This window comes from Ptychodera flava, chromosome 6 (assembly GCF_041260155.1).
Source record: "Ptychodera flava strain L36383 chromosome 6, AS_Pfla_20210202, whole genome shotgun sequence".
Lineage (NCBI taxonomy): Eukaryota > Metazoa > Hemichordata > Enteropneusta > Ptychoderidae > Ptychodera > Ptychodera flava.
In genome coordinates, this window is record NC_091933.1 from 5,617,501 (window position 1) to 5,635,368 (window position 17,868).

A 17,868-nucleotide genomic window follows, 5' to 3' on the forward strand; every position below is an offset into this window, starting at 1 on the left:
CCTTTGATTCGATAGACAGTGTGACGTCAAATATCAAGAAGCTTGACGAAAATGTCTGTAGCATAGAGGATCCCTCCCGCTAGCACAGCGCAGCCAACGACAGAAATGGGACAGGGAATCAGTCTCCCTGTCTTTAAATATGCCGTCATTTATGTCTTTGTTGGTAAATCCCAGCCTGAGATAATCACTTGCGAATGGAAGTGGTGTTTGTGTTATGTCTGCTAAATTTCTTCATCATGTATATAGCTTAAAAGGTTTTGTTGTAAAATGTAAAATGTATCACACATATAGGCCTAAAAGGAAAAAAAACCATTAAAGACATCCTCGTTCAAGCAAAAATCAAATGCCAAGTAATGAACGCCTGATTTTACGGTTTTTTTTTCTTTTTTTTACTTCCGTGTTTACGTAGCTGTAAAAAGTTTAGGGTCGGCAGCTGAAAAATAGGGTAGGTCGGGTTATCGGAACAGCACAACTTTTTTTTTGTTCGGCCTAATAGAGCAGAAGTTGCCGTCAACACCGACAGCTATTGTCACAAATGGTCACTACATTCATTCACACATCTGACCTGTGTAATCACAGACAAATATAGAAACTGTTTCTATATTTGTCTGTGGTGTAATGTAGAGTTTTAGTCGATAGCTGAAAGACCAATGCAGTACTTAACAGTAATGACAACACGAAAAGAATTAATTACAGTTTAAGCATAAGTTTATACCAATTTTAAATATCCCGTTCTTGCGATTTAAATTGTTGCAGAGTGACATTTTGTACTTTACAAAACTGTTCAAACTATATATATTTGACTATAACTGTTGCTGTACACATCTTATGATATTTGGCATGACAAGGTGTTTCAACGATTCAACACAGTCCGCATGTCAATTTTACATTTTTGTAGCAGAATTTTAGTCTGGAATGGAGTTCAGAGTTTATATGCAAAGAGTAACATAAACACGATTGGAACTAATTTGGGATACTTGGATGGTGAAGTAATACCGATTTAATCTACAAATATAATCTCGTCTGCTTTTCTTTTTACAGTACACACTCGTTTTTATGAGTAATTTGCAATATTGCAACATTCAGCATCACGGCACCTAACACTTTTGAAGTATTTGAAAAATATGAAATCCAACTATCCCAAATTAGTTCCAATCGTGTTCATTACATATTGTACGTAGCATGGAATGCTTACAAGGTTAATACTTTTACTTTAAGATACGTTGTAAGAAGGAAAAAAATAACCGTGCTTGTTTTCTCGAACAAAATGATGCAACTATCGTCAGAAGTTGCGGCTAATAAGGTCACATCCATCAAATCTACAGTCGTGCTTTTCTGGCGAACACGAAATTGAATAGTCTTAAGAAAATTGTGGGGCGAGATAAGATGAAAGCAATGTACAACCACAGTGGTACAATATTACTTTCTCCTCGATTTTCATCTTATCAAATATATGCCATGCTCACGAACACTACAATCTGTTTGAATAAATACTTTACTTCTTCAAAACTGTTCTAAAGCAACTGTCGTTTCCATGGTGTTGGTGGTTACAGAGAATAATATGAATTTGGAATTCTGCTTACGAAATATGTGAATGGTCATTAGTGTCGCTCCGTGTATCATTATGTGTATGCAGTAAACAACATGGCAATATGTTTGAAGAACTTAAAGACGTGCCATTATTTTGGAAGTCAAAGGAGCACATTTGCCTCATACGGGCGCTGTAACCAAACGGCTACTATCCCTTAATTGAACTGAATCACGGTAACTCGAGGGATTTGAGAGACTGTTTATAAAAATATCAGACAGTGGGTAGATCCTTGCACAGCTTCCAGAGAATGTACCGTCATATTGGTGATGACACTTCATCTGATCAGAAAGGGGAGTTACGTCAAAACTTGTTGATTTATGTGACCGTTTATAAATGTACTATGTAAGAAAACGGAGTACCATTCGAACAATCATCGTAGTGTCGTAAAATTTGCATTTTAGGATATTTTTTTAAGGATATTTTATTTCCCAATAGAACAGAAAAGAAAAAGAAAAATACAGACACATTAAGGATTAGTAAATTGGGTAGGGACTAGAAAATAGTATCATACTAATCGAGTCCAGCCGCCTACCATTCACAATTGCTGAATCTATCAGTTTGCCATAGGGCATCATGTTGAACATTGTGACCTATCCTCGATATTTGAAATAAATTCTATGTCAATGTGAGTACATAAATTATAAAACTTTGTCTTAGAAAATATACATGAAAGAGAAGAAACCTGTCAGATAAACAAGAGATGACGTTTCAGGTCTCTTTTAACTTTTGACTTAGATGTCAAAGATCTTATACTTTCTGGGATTTGGTTCCAGAGTGTAACACCAGAGTATTTCATTGAACACTGTCCTATATTAGTGGTATATTTAGGGATGAGATCAGATGTTGAATGCTTGAAAAGTAACAAGGAATGTCTGAAGGAAAATTTCCACTTATATTATCATAAACAAAAAGTACAGTTTGATAAGTATATTGCTTAAAGACATCAAGAATTTCCAACTCATGAAACAATGGTTGTGTATGCTCAAATCTGTTGGAGTTTGTAAGAGTACGTACTATTCGTTTTTGGGTAAGATATATAGGCTTAAGGTAAGTTGCGTACGTATTCCCCATACTTCTAACGAATAAGAGATATGTGGTAAAATGAAACAATTATAAAGTAGTAACAACGTTGGTTGGGGGACAATGTGCTTAATTTTATATAATATACCTGCCTTAGAACTTATTGTTTTGTTAACTTTATTTGTATGTTCTTTCCAGGTAAGTTTATTATCTAGGTCAACCCCAATATATTGAGTGCTTTGAACTTCATAAATCTGTTCCCCTTTAATACTGATTATGCCTTGGCATTGTACTAGTCTATTTTTACCCCGGAATATTACATACTCAGTCTTTTTTGTATTTATTGTTAGTTTGTTATTACTACACCAGTCAACTACATGCTGTAACTTTTCATTAACATAATGTAAATTTATGACTTCACTTGAGTCAAAAGAATGAAATAAACTAGTATCATCAGCAAATAGGCGACTATCAAAGAAATCTGTACACTTTGCCAGGTCATTGACATAAATGAGAAAAAGAGTGGGTCCCAGTACAGACCCCTGTGGGACTCCACAGGTAATTGGAAGTTCTTGGGACTGAACCCCATTAACACATACAAGTTGTTTCCTATCGGAGAGGTAGTTTTTAAAAGATCCAAGGCAACCCCACGTATTCCATATGCATATAATTTGTCGATTAAGATACTATGATTAACGGTATCAAAAGCTTCTTTCAAGTCTAAAAATATCCCAATAACTGTTCTTCCTCTGTCAATTTCATCACTTAACTTTTGAACCAAATCTACAATTGCAAGTTTTGTGCTAAATTTTTCTCTAAACCCATATTGATGGTGATACAACAAAGAAAAGTTATTGAAGTAAAATGGTGATCTGCTTATTTATTGTTTTCTCAAAGACTTTGCTGAACTGTGGTAATACAGAAATTAGGCGATAATTTCCAGGGTCTGTGGGCTCCCCTGTTTTATAAATAGGGGTGACTTTTGCAATTTTTAGTTGATTTGGAAAAACTCCCGAGGAAAAAGATAAATTAATTATATAACATAGTGGCTTTGAGATATATTCTTTAGCCCAAACTATTAATTTCGGGCTGAAGTTATCGAAGCCAACAGCCTTATTTTCAGCTAGCCCATTTAACGTATCTAGAACTTCTTCATTAGTTACATCATGGAGAAAAAAAGGACTAAAGGGCTGACAGAAATTCTTATATTTTATGCTTGAACTTTAAGTGGGTTGTCCTTTCCTTCATATGGTTTGTTATGATATTTGTTCTTACGTTTGACCTGTGACCGATAACTGTACACTGCAGCTATGATAAATACAATTACGGCAACGAGGAGAATACTGCCCGTAACGATGATGATTATGTGCCAGTATTTAAGTCCTCCTTCATCTTCGACAACCAGGGGTGGAACCAGAGATGGAACCAGAGGTGGAACCAGTGTCTGCTGCGCGATGTTTGAAATAGCGCCGACGTTTCCTCCATCGTCGACCGCTTTGACAGCAAAGTAGTAAGTCGTACCTGTGCCCCTGACAGGCATGCGCACAACGAACGTCTCCAAGGTCTCAGATTGCTCGGGATTGGACAGGTTGCCGATGACGACATCTTGGTCTGTTATGACGGTGGCGTTGTCGAAGTTGTCCAGAATGTGGGAAAATGACGTGCTGTACCGGAGGTCATAGTAGGCGGCTGCAGCGAGATACATACCGTTAGGGACAGTGAGATATACACTTCGGAGACAGTGACAAATGGAAGACACATGCATGCAGGCAAACAGGTGGATGGTGTTGGTTTAGGTACACGGACAAGACACGGTAAATCAGACAAGGAAACGAATATAATGTGCATACACTGAGAACTAGCAATGTAAAAATGAATAAAGAAACATGTAAATTGTGGGGAGAAGATTTGCCCAGACAAGCAAAATCAAGTAAGCAGAGCGATAGATGGTGAGATGATGAAAAATTATCAGCCTTGGATGACAGACGTGAAAAGCTCTCACTGCTTCTGTCGTCGGGTAATTTGGCAATGTTTAAATATTTTCATCAAAGGCTTTATGATAAATGCGAGAATTTTTGCACACATGTGAGGTTATGTTGTGTGCGTGCATGCGTGTGCGTGTGTCTGTGTCTGTTGAAAGAGAAAGACGGTAACAACGACAGAGGCAGAGAGAGAGAGAGAGAGAGAGAGAGAGAGAGAGAGAGAGAGAGAGAGAGAGAGAGAGTCGTGCGTGATGGTTGAAAAGCAGCATGAATATGAATGACACTATAGATTGTGGGAGTTCTGTATCTACTGTGCGCAGGTGACAATCAAGAGATCCAAGGTCAAGTTCCATTCAGTTTTGAAAAAATTTTGAAATAATTGTTCAATTGCTTATTTTTACATTCAACTTTCCAATGTGTTAATTCAAAAGTATTGCAAACAAACTAATTACGTTTAAAGCTATGGTAAGGAAATGCGATTACAATTGGGATTACAATTGGAGAAAAAGTCATTATGCAGGCAGCCTCACCAACGTAAGTTGAAGATGTGTATGTTGCTTAAAATTGAACCAAAAATTTTTAAGATAATATCTTCAATGTCAATGGCCATCTTTTCCTGTCATAATGTCATTTTTTCGTTTAAAGGATAATGAAGGCATGTAACTACATAGGGAAGTGTCTCTTCGATTGTATTGTACAAAACAGGATATCTTACCCGTTCCCTTGTCAAAGTCATCTCCGGTTGCCGTCCACTGAAGTTCGATTGTTTGATTTTCATAGGATGCCGCTACAGCTTCGAGGTCTGTGATAGCGGAGGGCGGAAAGAGATCCTCGCCTGGTTCCCTGTATTTCACATCGTCGCTGACTTGAATGACGCCGCCAGCACTGATTCTTGCAAAATCGCCCACTGGCGTCGGATCTCCTGTCTCTGGAATCACGGCTGCAAGGCAACAAGTGGGAGGATATTCAGAACCTGTGGTTGATGACGAAATTTTGCTATCACGTGACAAATGTATGAGTCGTCAGAGTGCCAAACAGTTGTGACTTTGTAACCGATTTTAGACTACAACTACATGTTTCAACTGTCGTCTTTTAAAGCTCTTCAAGCATATGACATTGACAACTTTCTTATTTTGACGGTTTACACGTATTCTGCTACTGACATTGCTTTACTTGACAGCAATGCGAAACTGGAAAATAGGACAGAATTATTTCTTTCACGCTTCGCAGGAGAAAAGGTTAACAAGAGACCGTGGAAATACCTGAGAATCGTGTTCAAAATTAAATCAGTAAACTAAATCCCACAATCACATATTCTGCCTTGCTCTGTCGTTGATTGGTTTATTTGGATAATCTTGTATCTCAGTATCTTATCATGACAACTGGTACATTTGCTTTTTGTAATTCCGGATAAGCATCATTCCATTTTCATGAAGTATTAATAAATACAATATACGCTTACAAAAGTTTTTCGGGAGTGCACCCATTTTCCCTATTATTCTGATCAAGGCGTTGCCATCTTTGTCATCCGCAGTGACTTGCACACTATACCGACATTCTCTGTCACCACAGTCAGCCTCCTCAAAATCCAGAAAGTAGCCTGAGTATACGCCGTCGTCTTTGGAAACATCGGCTCCTGCATATGGATGGAATTACTATCAAAATTAATATCAAAATGTTCAATACAATGTATAAGCTTAAATCTATAAAACGACGATCATTGCACAGGAAGGGATTAATTACAAATGTTCGGACTTGTAAAGATTTGTCAGTATACCTGCTACGTTTTGTTTGAGTTCCAACGGGAACTACTTCGAGCGTTAAACAACAAAGTTACAATTTTACCATCCAGTAACAGATATATACACCCTTACAAACTTGTACTGGATATATACTGAACTACACATGTACACAGAGATACATCCATCGATAATTAAAAATATGCATATACATAGATACACAGATACCCATATAAATACACAGATTCACATGATTAATAAATACTATTAGAGTTAGAATTAGGCTCGTGAAAAGCAAGAAAGAGCAGCAATAAAGGACAGACAGACAGACAGCTCACCGACTCCATTGTCAAACAATTGAACCTCGGTTGGCAGGTGAGGATGAGGGCGATCGACCGTAGCGAAGACTGAGGCCCCGGTAACCGGAACGTATCCCTGACTCAAATATGCGTATATAATGACAACGGGTGGAGATTCGCTGATCAGGTCGCTGCTCAGAGTCGATGAAAGTCGAATTGGCGATGTGCTTCCATCGGCGGGTTTCGATTCGACTGCTATCTCTACAGTTTGATCGTTGGCGCTTGGATTTGTGACGTTGTATGTCCACCTTCCAACCTGAGTGAAGTAAGACAAAGTTTTACGTTAATCTTCATATGACAATTTTGAAAATTCCGTAACACTCTCTTTGAAATAAATGGGCATTTTAGAAAGTGTATGGAAATGTTAACGTTTATCTGCAACATCGTTATGACGTTCCTACACTTTTACTTTTAACGTGTGAAATTTTCTTGTGAAATTTACTTGAATAGCCAAAGATAAAAAAACAAACACTGTCTAAATCAGGTTAAGAACTTCTTTATTGATCTCAGCGCAATGGACACATTTCAGTGTTCAATGGCCATATCTATGTCAAAACGCCTGGTTCAATTTTTTATCTCAAGTGCATTCATTTGGGCCGCAAGCAGAAATTTTATTATGCCATGAATACCGTATTGCCGATTGTAAATAGTCTTTGTTAGTCAGCAGGCTAGACCCGTTTGGTTTTTCGAATCTCTTCAAACGCGTTGTTGAGAGTTCTATAATTGCTAAAACCTACAATGCAAACACAGATTTCATTACCCCTTACGTCTACTGACAAAATAACAGGTGCATCTCTCATCCAAGGTATTTTACAATCCAATGATGCAAAAATGCTGGGTTTTTGTTTAATTTCTTGTGTGTTATAAGATCAAATTATCGACATGAAAGCAACAAATCAGAAATGTGCTCATGCAGTGAGTAGTTTGACACACAAAGATAACATCGGTAGCCTCATTATCATTGACTAATCAAAATTGATGGGACCTACACGTTATCCCATGGATTCAGTCTTGATATTATTGGCGGTGCGTGACACTGCCAAACTAACGATCATTTTTTTCAAGTGAAACTTTGAGGCTGGCGCGGCTAGTCTAGATGCACACAAACTTTTCTATTTTTCGCATGGGAATTAGAATTTCCATGTTTGATGACGTCAGTCAGTGTAAAGCACAAACGCTTTAAATTCGAAGAAAACCATTTCCTCTGCACAGCTATTAAACCATATCTATTAAATATCGCATAAATTTTGAGTTACAATAATCAGTTGATTGGAAAAATTTGAAAGAACAAACACCCCGTTTTTATTTGTTGATCTTTAGATGAGCATGCACATACAGTAAATTGCGGTCATATTCCATCATTTTCTGTAAATGCTTATTAGAGTGTCGACGGAAAAAATATTTCTATTTGGACTAGCACAATTCTTCAGATACTTGCCTGTGCCCTTCCGGGTATTTGGATAATGATTGACCGTGTGCTGGGATCAGCCTGGTATGCCGGTGATGTGTCGTTATACACAGTTCCATCTGGTGACGTCAGTTTTACGTCGACTTCTTGGCTTTGCCAGAAAAAGAAGAATATCGTTTCGGAACCAATGCTGGAATCGATGACTATGTTACCGCTGAACATATCACCGGCTGTCAGCGTTGGTTTGATACTGATGAGCTGTAGAGGAAACGAAAACACGACATTATGGAAGAGCTAAACATTCTGTAATTAGTACTGCTGTCACGAGGAAGTGCAGCGAATCTGATTATTTTGGGTACTTGTCAGTGTATTAGAACACAAGGGTATACTAGTAAATTGAAGATTCTCAAAGTGGCTTATTCAATTGTATTCACCAGCAAAGAAAAAATCCCATTTAATATTAACGGTAATCTGACCGACCAACCATCGTTGAATAGATGGACTGGAGAGCTGTACATTTTCCAAAGTAATCTAAGTTGTGTACACAGCATAAGCTAAATACCTGCACTGATGCCGTATTTCCACTGCACGTCCGCCCCGCAATGGTACTGGCAAAGGCGTCATTCAGAGCCGTCGATTGGCTGCTTTCGGAGTAGTAAAACGCTAGTCCGTTGGTGACCTGTGACAGGTGAGTTAGTTTGTCGTCAGCGTCAGCACTGAACGCTAGTGAATCGACGATTACTTTCTTCGAAATTAGCTCCGGAGTGACGTCATCAATGTCGGGAATTCGGTTCTCTTCCCCGTCTGACAGGAGAAACAGAATACCGCCAGCGGCAGTTGCTCCCGGTCCTCCTTCTAAAACCTAATTTCAAACAATAAAGCCAAGAGACATTATGTATAGAGTCTTTTAAGGAATTAGTTTATATATGATATACATGTGTACTTGCGCGACATCTAAACTCTTTCAGTGTGTCACATCCTTGGGTTGTGATGATACAACTGTAATACAAATACATACTTCGACAGACTAAACCATCCATTGATGGTCTTAAGATAGAGTATTGAACACATAAATGATGTACAGATAGGTAGATAGGTAGATAGATAGATAGATAGATAGATAGATAGATAGATAGATAGATAAAGAAGAATGAATCGATGGACAGATGGTTGAACGGACGAATTTTATGCATTATTTTCATGATTTTATTTTCAAACCAAAGTTGGTTCTTGTAAATGTACTAACTGAAGGACGTGTATAGAAGTATCACTGCTAGCTGATTTGGACCATGCCTGAAGGTTTTAAACAGGCACCCATAAAATGGCGCCCCACGGGAAAATACTAAAAAAAGAGTATTTCCTGCACATACACATCGTGATCATACCAGAAACAAGCATGATGCCATTAACTTGAATGCACAACACACGAAGGCCAACATTTTGTTGTTTTAATCTGCCATATGATTAGTTTTAGAAAATGACGGGAAATCTAAATGACGTTAAACCCTCTGAATTTACATGCCACTTTGACAGTCATGGCAGCGTTATACACTTTTGTAGTCTCTAATGGGTCTTATTCAAAGAAAACTCTTGGAAAACTAAGGATATTTTGAGATCGGTTTGCCAAACATTTGCAGCTATTGGGGATTTAAGGCCGGTGGCCTATTGTATGTTAATAAAATATTTTAATTTATAATTTGCAAAATCTCTAATTTCCAAGTTTGTACATCAAACGGGAAAACAAAGCGTTACTCGTCAAATGATTACCTTGACCCCTTCTCTCAGTCCACAGCCTATACAAGTCGCACCCGATGCTCTTGCAGGCAACTTGTCCACAAGTTGCTGTCGTGCCTGGGCACTGTCGATGTAGACCATACCAGATAACGTCCCTGCCGTCGTTGAAAACTCCACGATACCAATGTATGTGTTGTTGGGTACCGTGTACTGAATGTATTTGGCACAGGATTGTATCATTAGCTCGAATCGTGTCGGGTTCTAATGGAAAGTGCACATATACAAAATATAATGACTGATTTTGCTCTCTGCTAAGAAGGCTGTTCACTAATGCATATCATAACCCAAAAAATCGGTCGCGGGGGAAAACATGTTCGCAGGTGGTGTCTTTTATATTCAGCGGACGAGGAAATGGTATTATTTTGCTCTGTGGGTAAATTAGGTCAAAAGCCATGTTGGTGTATTAGGAATATGATTTGGTTTTATTGTCGATGGGACAGACAGAGGGCTCTGGGGAAAATTTAGTCAGTTCAGAAGGCAGTGAGGATGTCAATCTAATGTAAAAGATACACGTACATCACAGTCAATTTTCGTTGCATTCATTGCAGGGTATTTTGAGATTCATATCGATCTATCTCTGTCACCTACATTGGCATTATTCATGCTCCCGGATACGTCAAGTACCAGGACGATTCTCAGATCTCTCTCCTGAACAACACGAAACGAGGGCGCTGTATCTTCGACTTCGCGAGCTGTGTTACTGCCGTTGAAGAAATCTGGAGTACCCAGCATAACTTCCCAAGCACTGCTGTAGCAACAGTTCTTGTTCTGCTTATTTCTTGCCAGTCTGTTGTGTCGGGACGACGCTGGCTTGGATGGGTCGCTGTGGCAAAATTCAGAGACCTGATAGAAACGTGACAAACACATGGAAGAAATAATTTCGGAAATTTGCGTGACTATATGTAAAGGTTATCGTCTCCTGCATCATGGATGCTGCCGATGTGTAAGCTTTATGGACTCAATCGCAAAGTTTCTTGGCAAAGACGTTTCATTTCAGAGGTTAATTGCGTCACACACATCTCTTATTTACCGCTTTTTGGCTCACTTTAAAGCTCTTGCACTAAATATAGCTTCCGTATCCTATTTTTGGAAAAATCGAAAATCTAATACTCCCAAAGCATTAAAACGGGGATGGTGGCCATTTCGAATTTCAGTAAATGATGTGTACCATGGTTTATACTTCCCCCAAGAAACAATCGTGCTTGTTCCGAAATTGTAACGAAATCCCTCCGACTTTCATTCATGATTCTGACAGAGGTTAAAGTTTCTTTGAAGCGTAAGTTAAATCTTTCAATTTCGAACCGAGTGCTACCTTCATAACATCACAACTTCTCTTGGCTTCCATTGGTACAATTGTTATAAGCCCACGGTACATATTATTTCCTGTTTCCTGTCACAATTTAATGGTGACAGGTATGGTAGAGCTTTGATATCGCAAAAAAATTACTTAAGCTCTATGTACATGGTGACGATATGGACGGAAAATTTTAATAAACATCATTGGCGTACAGATATTAATATGTTGTTTGTTTGCTTGATACATATAAAGTTCTAGGCCGATATAAAGCTTATCATGTTGGACTGTGTATTTATTTTCCTTATAAGCTAATCTAAGACCTAATGCAAATCTTGCCATGACAGCACAAGAATGTTGTCATTTATCTCGGTTCAGAGTAATACTGAAATATACAATTACATGCTTTGAGTTTTCTCCGTGGAATATAAATCTTTTGTTCAAATTGACCGACAGAAATTCAAAGTAATTAATCAGTGTTTTTGACATAAACGATATAGAAGGTACCGCCAAACTTTAAAGTGAACCACTGATATCAAATAAGAAGAATCGAGTCTTATTTTGTATATGTGTGTTTGTGTGTGTGTGTGTGTGGGGGGGGGAGGTGTTAAGGTCGTGTGCAAAAACAAAGAACATTATATACATATAGTATACACACATGTATCACACACACACACACACACACACACATATATATATATACATGTATATATATATATATATATATATATATATATATATATATATATATATATATATATATATATATATAAGTGTGTATTCACTTTACATTGATTTTTCACCTCATTATAGTATAAACTTACCGAGTCCAGATAATTTCCGAACAAATAGGACGACCTTCCATCGTTGCTGTTTAAATTCGGAAAGAATCGACATCCTGGACTTGGATACACACCGGAATCGGGGTTTCTGTTACATGACCTGAAATTGTTGTCGATGTCCCTCGACACACCGGCGATCGCTGCCGAACAGCGAGTCGGCTGGACTCGGCCGCTCTCGTCGTAGTAAAAGTGTTCGACATCCTCCGTGGCGTATTCGTCAAACAGTCCCCATCTGAGATGACCCCATTCATGAACTACGACCTTGCCTAAGGGTAGACGACAATATTTTACAGTAAAATATTGTATACTTTCTCGAGAGTTTATGAACGAGAAAAACATTGAAAATCAAATTTAGTTCGATCTTGGAATCAGAAAAATCAGAAAATGGATATTCCTACCTAATATGGGTGGCAAATAAAAAACAACGATCATTACATATAATTCTTCGATGCTCTGAGACGTTTCGTGTGACTCAATTAAAAGAATGATTTGATGTTAACACTTCAGCGTCATGTGATACTGGTATCTGGAGACTGGATATTCGTACGCGTTTAACATTGCAGGAATTATCGGTACCATTCGAGTCACACTGTACGCAAAACCACGAGACATAGACGTTCTTAAACTTTCCAATCTGCGAAATTCAATTCTTCTGTTCGAAGGAAAAGTCACATGTCTTACTCTGATACTCAGAAAATAAATGTGTTTTTATGAATGTACCGTCTTGTTTTTGGAGGCATGATCATATTCAGCATCTCCAGATTTTTTACCCGATGAGTCACGTACATATTTCACAAAAAGCAAGATTGAAAAGAATTTTTTAAAGGAAAATTTCTCATTTACTCCTTCAAAGATGCCATGACCAAGCCCTTCGTAATAGAATACCAACTCACCAGAATCACCCCAGTAGTATTCCGCGAAAGCTATGTCAGTCAGCCATCGTGACGTCAGGTGCATGTACTCGCCAGGTTTACCACAGGGCTTGGTCTGCTTGACGTACGGATTGTCACCGTACTCAGGGTTGGGTTGGTCAACCACGACGTTGGCGATGCAGAACTTCTCGGTGGTGGCGGCTTCGTCGGCCAAGCTCTCGTTCCACGTCCGCGGTATTAGAATGGTGACGTTTTTGAAGTGGGCCCTGGCTTCAGTTGCGTTGTATAGATATCTACTGGCATCAGTGAATACTGTCTGTGGTCGTCAGCGACAGTAGAATAAATAACAGGAGGAATTATTAAAAAATTAAAATTACGGAAAAACGGTGTGAAAATGGCACATTATTTATTTTGTGCCTTTTTGGTATATTCATCTATAACAATGAACTTCTGTGTAGAGTGTATGCAATCTAAGCTAAAACATTCAGGGTGTAGGGATATGTCAATTCGCAACATAGCCTGGCGGCAACTGCTCCAAATATCAGGCTAAAGACACCGCACCTTTGGTTCTCAAATATGTAGCGTAAACATACAACGTGCAGAAAGAACAAAGACAAGTAACACCAAACTAGGACAATAGGTAATTGTAAATTGTAATTATTCAAAAGCCTAAGCTGCAAGTTAATAAGACCTCCACCCACTATCGATCATTACCGAGAGAAGTAGCTGACAACCTGTCACAATTTCTGACATCACAAAGGGCCTCGCCCAGATACCATTTTGTTATTTGAGATGTAAATCAGACAGAAATTTTGCACTGAATCTCTTTGAATGTTTAGTGAGTGTATCTATTTTTGTCGATAACGTTGCACAGACTTGTTCAAGTTGCTGGGCAATAAAGGTTTGATATTGAATGTCGTCATTGCCAACAAGTGAGTAAACAAGTCAATATTGCAACCGTGTACAGGAACATCCGTTCATGGTGAGGGTGAGTGTCTATCATATTTACGCTCAATCCCAACTGATATAAGATTGCCCTGTTAGGGACTCAAACGAAAGTTATTTGTTTTCTGAGTTTGGTTGGGTGCACCTTATGATATTGTCAAAGAAATGTTTTAACAGATCACCGCCCGGTATATATATTTTAAAGGCTCAAAATATATGATCCTTCACCACGTTACAACCAGTGAGTACAATCTTAAAAATTTGCTCATAAATCCAATTTAAAAAGTGCCTGATTTTTTGGGTTTTTTTTTTTTGGGGGGGGGGGTTGAAAATTGCAAAAATTATTTTCTCTTCGGAGTTCACGAGAAAAATACCGGACATTTTGAATTTCAATATAATCGAGATAAATTTCTCTCAGACACAAATGTCCACCATAACTCTTCATTTTAATTCTAATTTCAAAAATAGAATAGCTTTGTGATTCTTCTTCAGAGAATGAGCAAAACTGAAAAACTTTCATTTTATGTCCCGCATACGTTTCATGAGCAAATCTTAAAAGAGTTATGGTGAAAAAGCTCATAATTCTCTGACAAAGCTAAACACTAAACATATCTTTTCTAGATCTAAACCTAATTGACATGTTGAGACACTCCACTCCACGCCAGACACTCTTCTATATGACCCTCAGTCTTCCACTTCTCCAACTTTCTCACTCGCTCACACTCTGGTCAGAAATCTACTTTATGTCAGCTTATGTCATTTGCTTTTTATGTAACAGTATATGAGAGAAGCCAGAATACCCAATTTAGAGCTGAAAAAAGGAGAATTCATAAAAATTGAACTGCCGACTCTTTCCCCCAACACCTCAACTGACCTTAATTCTTTCTATCAGATACGGATCCTCTGGTATACTGTCGTGGATGGCAACCAGCAGTCCACCATACTCGTTGTTGTTAAATACGATGTGATTTCTCTGTCCGCCCACAGAAGCAGCCAACAAGACAATGACAACACTAAAAGTACTCGCCAGTCGAAAATCCATGGCGCATCTCATCAAAAAAATAAGACGAACGTCGAAAAACGGCCGAAGTCCCGCCAACGGTGGTTGCCGCCTTAGTAATGAGATGGGGTGCTTTGGAGTTGTCACTGTTATGAGTCAATTTTTGAATTACCTACTGCTGTTATCTTGGGCGTTGGTGAAGTACGCTGTTATTTATTGTACCCGACTGGCCATTGGAGTACACTAAATTTCCTTATTTATTCATATGGGTTGAAGTCAGGACATGCATGCCAAGCCCTTGTCAATCCAAGAGTTCATTAATAATCATAAAGTATGCAGTACGTGACTGGTAAGATTCGATGTTTTTTTTTATTAAAACAAAGTCAGTCCCTATAGTATATTGACTTGTACCGACTACTACGTGAAATAATGAAATGTGGTCGTTTGCTAAAGCTTCTCATGTAACTCTATTCAGCTTGAAACTCTTTCGGTTTGATGAGTGAAAAATCAGATCCAGCTATTATAAAGGGGACTGCATGATGTTCTTAATTGGTAGTAGGCTTAATGTGATGCAGATAGTCCTACCGAAATTGGAGACTTTGGCAACTCAGCTGCGTCGCTTTCACCTAAAGCATACATATTTAAGGTAAGGGATAAAACAGCGTTTGGTCAATGTAAACTTAAACCACAGAATATAATCAATGTTAAGTTCATCTCTACAGCAAAAGAAATTGTTAATTAATTGTTAGATTTTAATAAGAATTTATCAGGATGTTAACATTGACATTGACCATTGCTTGATTCAAACATTGAATTGCAGCATTTTCGGCATTGCAACAGAAGCATCATATCGTTCAACATGTACGTCAACTTCATGGTAGCTCTACTTTAAGATGCCATAGATGACATCTTTGAGACACTACCTGTTTATTTCGTCTCGACCACAGTTCCCCGACCCCTCGATAACGAAATAGTTGACTGTGTAACATTAGTGCATATAGGAAACTATATTTATGAGTATCTAGGATTGCCGTTTCTCTAAATTGACGCCGTGTCTTGTCGCTGGGAGCTGGAGACAGAAGCTAAAAAAATTGTAACTTACAAGATCGACATAGAAACCTTGCCCGACACGCGTTGCAGCCTACATGAAAGGAAGACTTATTTTCACAAAACACTTGTTATCAAGATTTCAGTTTGAAAAAAGTCAATCTTATGTGGTTCTCCCATTTTGCATATCCTATTCATTGGTTCGAAACAGTGTCTGCGTGATCTATATGTTTCCTTCTTGAAAAAGGAATACTGTGGCAAAAAGCATTTGCGCAGAACGATAATAATCATGGTCGGTACAGGTCGAGTAAATACACCCATGCACAATGACAAGCACAGGTCTGTAGGTTCAGCGCTGTTATATCGAGGGCCAAGTATTCTCCTCAAATCATAGAGGCAATAAAATTGGATTTACACATGTACAGCCGCGGTGCCCAAGGAGTGTAGTATCAACGTGCACTTGTCTTGTACTGAAACAATGCCTCGATTGAAAAGGTCGTATGTACCCAATCACTACCTAAGCTTCATTCTGCATTAAATTCCTGCGTTGCTGAAATGTACGACTGCCTCGAAATCTACTTTCAAGTAATGTTATCAACAACCATGACATTATTCGACAAGGTGAACAACCTATGGACTGTGAAACGGGTTAGATGGTAAGAGTGCAAGGACCTAAAGAGACTGAATTGCTAGAATGAAGCGTTATCGATGACAGGCTGTGTGATTCATCATTGATAAATCTTCAACACGAATGCATAATATTTGCTTTTATTGATTCAATAAATTATCAAAACCCACACGCTGTCGGACTAAAAATATTTTTATTCATCTGTCAAAAGTGTCAAAATATAAAGAAATTACTGCAGCCCTTTCCTGGTTACACCTGTATAGTTAACGACCCGAGAACAAAAGGTTAAATCAAAACGGATTTTGTAAACTCTCCTAATCACATCCCTAGAGCTCTATCACCTGCTACTTTTAATGTATTTTTCTGTACTTTTTATTACGTCTGTGAAAGAGTTTCTTGTCTAGTGTTCAAATGATCAACAAATTGTATGTGACATTTTGTAATATTTCAAGTTTATATCTGAATGTCAGTACGGACTGGAAGTCGCTTAATAAGTGAGCGATATCATGGCGTATTGTACACAATACCGTGTGTGGGCAAAACTACAGTGTAGCACACTGTGTGCCAGCATACTAGGACAGGAAGGGCTGTATGATTTACAGAACAAAAAAATGAGAACAAAAAATTACGACTGTCTCACCTTAACATATTTTGGACGTCTTATTTTATGATCTACGTATACTTGGATATTAACGAACTCATGTGGGCAAACCGAGTTCAAACGCTATCTATTTCTGTGAAGTAAGTATAGGCAGAGTGATGTAAGAAATTACGGCCCTTTCTGATATTCGACATCACCTTTCTCAAGTCCTGAGAAGATCCGTTTTCTGGATTTCCGCAGATCCTACCAAAGTTTAATTGTATAAGCTACAGCGGACTTCAATTAAGCTGTGCTTCAGTGACGTCATTGGCAACCATTGCAGAAAACTTCAATATTTGAAATTTTCATATTCAAGCCTGATAAGACCAGAGTTACTAAATTCTTTGTTTTACATCCACTAAAAATGTTGAAAGCAGATAAGTAGTTCAAAAACACAAACAGAAAACTTTACAAACGTAAGATTTATATTTCCTTGATAGTCCCATGTAATATGAGCTACCATAGCAAAATTCAATGCAGAAACTTTTCTTTCACCGTCATAATTTACGCCACATTTTGTCATTCGGCAAAAAATATGCAGGCCTTTTATGTAAATTGTACAAATTGTTAAACAAAGATTTAAAGACCAAAAAGTTACGCTGCAAAGTCTTATTTCACACAGCCGTGTGCTTGTGTTTCAGGAAACCGGCAGGAATCTACGAGCGCCGGGACACAAAACAAAGAATTTCATTCTTCTGAGCCTGTTG

At 38.2% G+C, this 17,868-nt stretch overlaps 1 protein-coding gene across 1 annotated transcript; it reads right to left on the reverse strand.

Annotated features, from left to right (window-relative positions):
• Nucleotides 1–690: 690 nt before the first annotated feature.
• On the reverse strand, nt 691–14,991 carry LOC139134678 (calcium-activated chloride channel regulator 4-like). Its single transcript, XM_070701647.1, has 11 exons — nt 14,721–14,991; nt 12,923–13,217; nt 12,012–12,295; nt 10,482–10,736; nt 9,867–10,094; nt 8,662–8,961; nt 8,130–8,357; nt 6,671–6,947; nt 6,056–6,229; nt 5,309–5,533; nt 691–4,300 (listed from the first exon to the last, which is right to left on the reverse strand). Exons 1-11 carry the CDS (start codon nt 14,898–14,900, stop codon nt 3,822–3,824), a joined length of 2,925 nt encoding a protein of 974 aa, XP_070557748.1. The 5' UTR covers nt 14,901–14,991; the 3' UTR covers nt 691–3,821.
• Between the last annotated feature and the right edge of the window lie 2,877 nt (nt 14,992–17,868).

Bases quoted from the DNA above. Each gene is read 5' to 3' on its own strand.
- LOC139134678 (XM_070701647.1), bottom strand. From the start codon at position 14,900: ATGAGATGCGCCATGGATTTTCGACTGGCGAGTACTTTTAGTGTTGTC. The intron at 10,095-10,481 runs GTAGGTGACAGA...ACTTTCCATTAG, and splicing joins GGAGCATGAATAATGCCAAT to AACCCGACACGATTCGAGCT. The intron at 5,534-6,055 runs GTAAGCGTATAT...GTTGCCTTGCAG, and splicing joins TGCACTCCCGAAAAACTTTT to CCGTGATTCCAGAGACAGGA.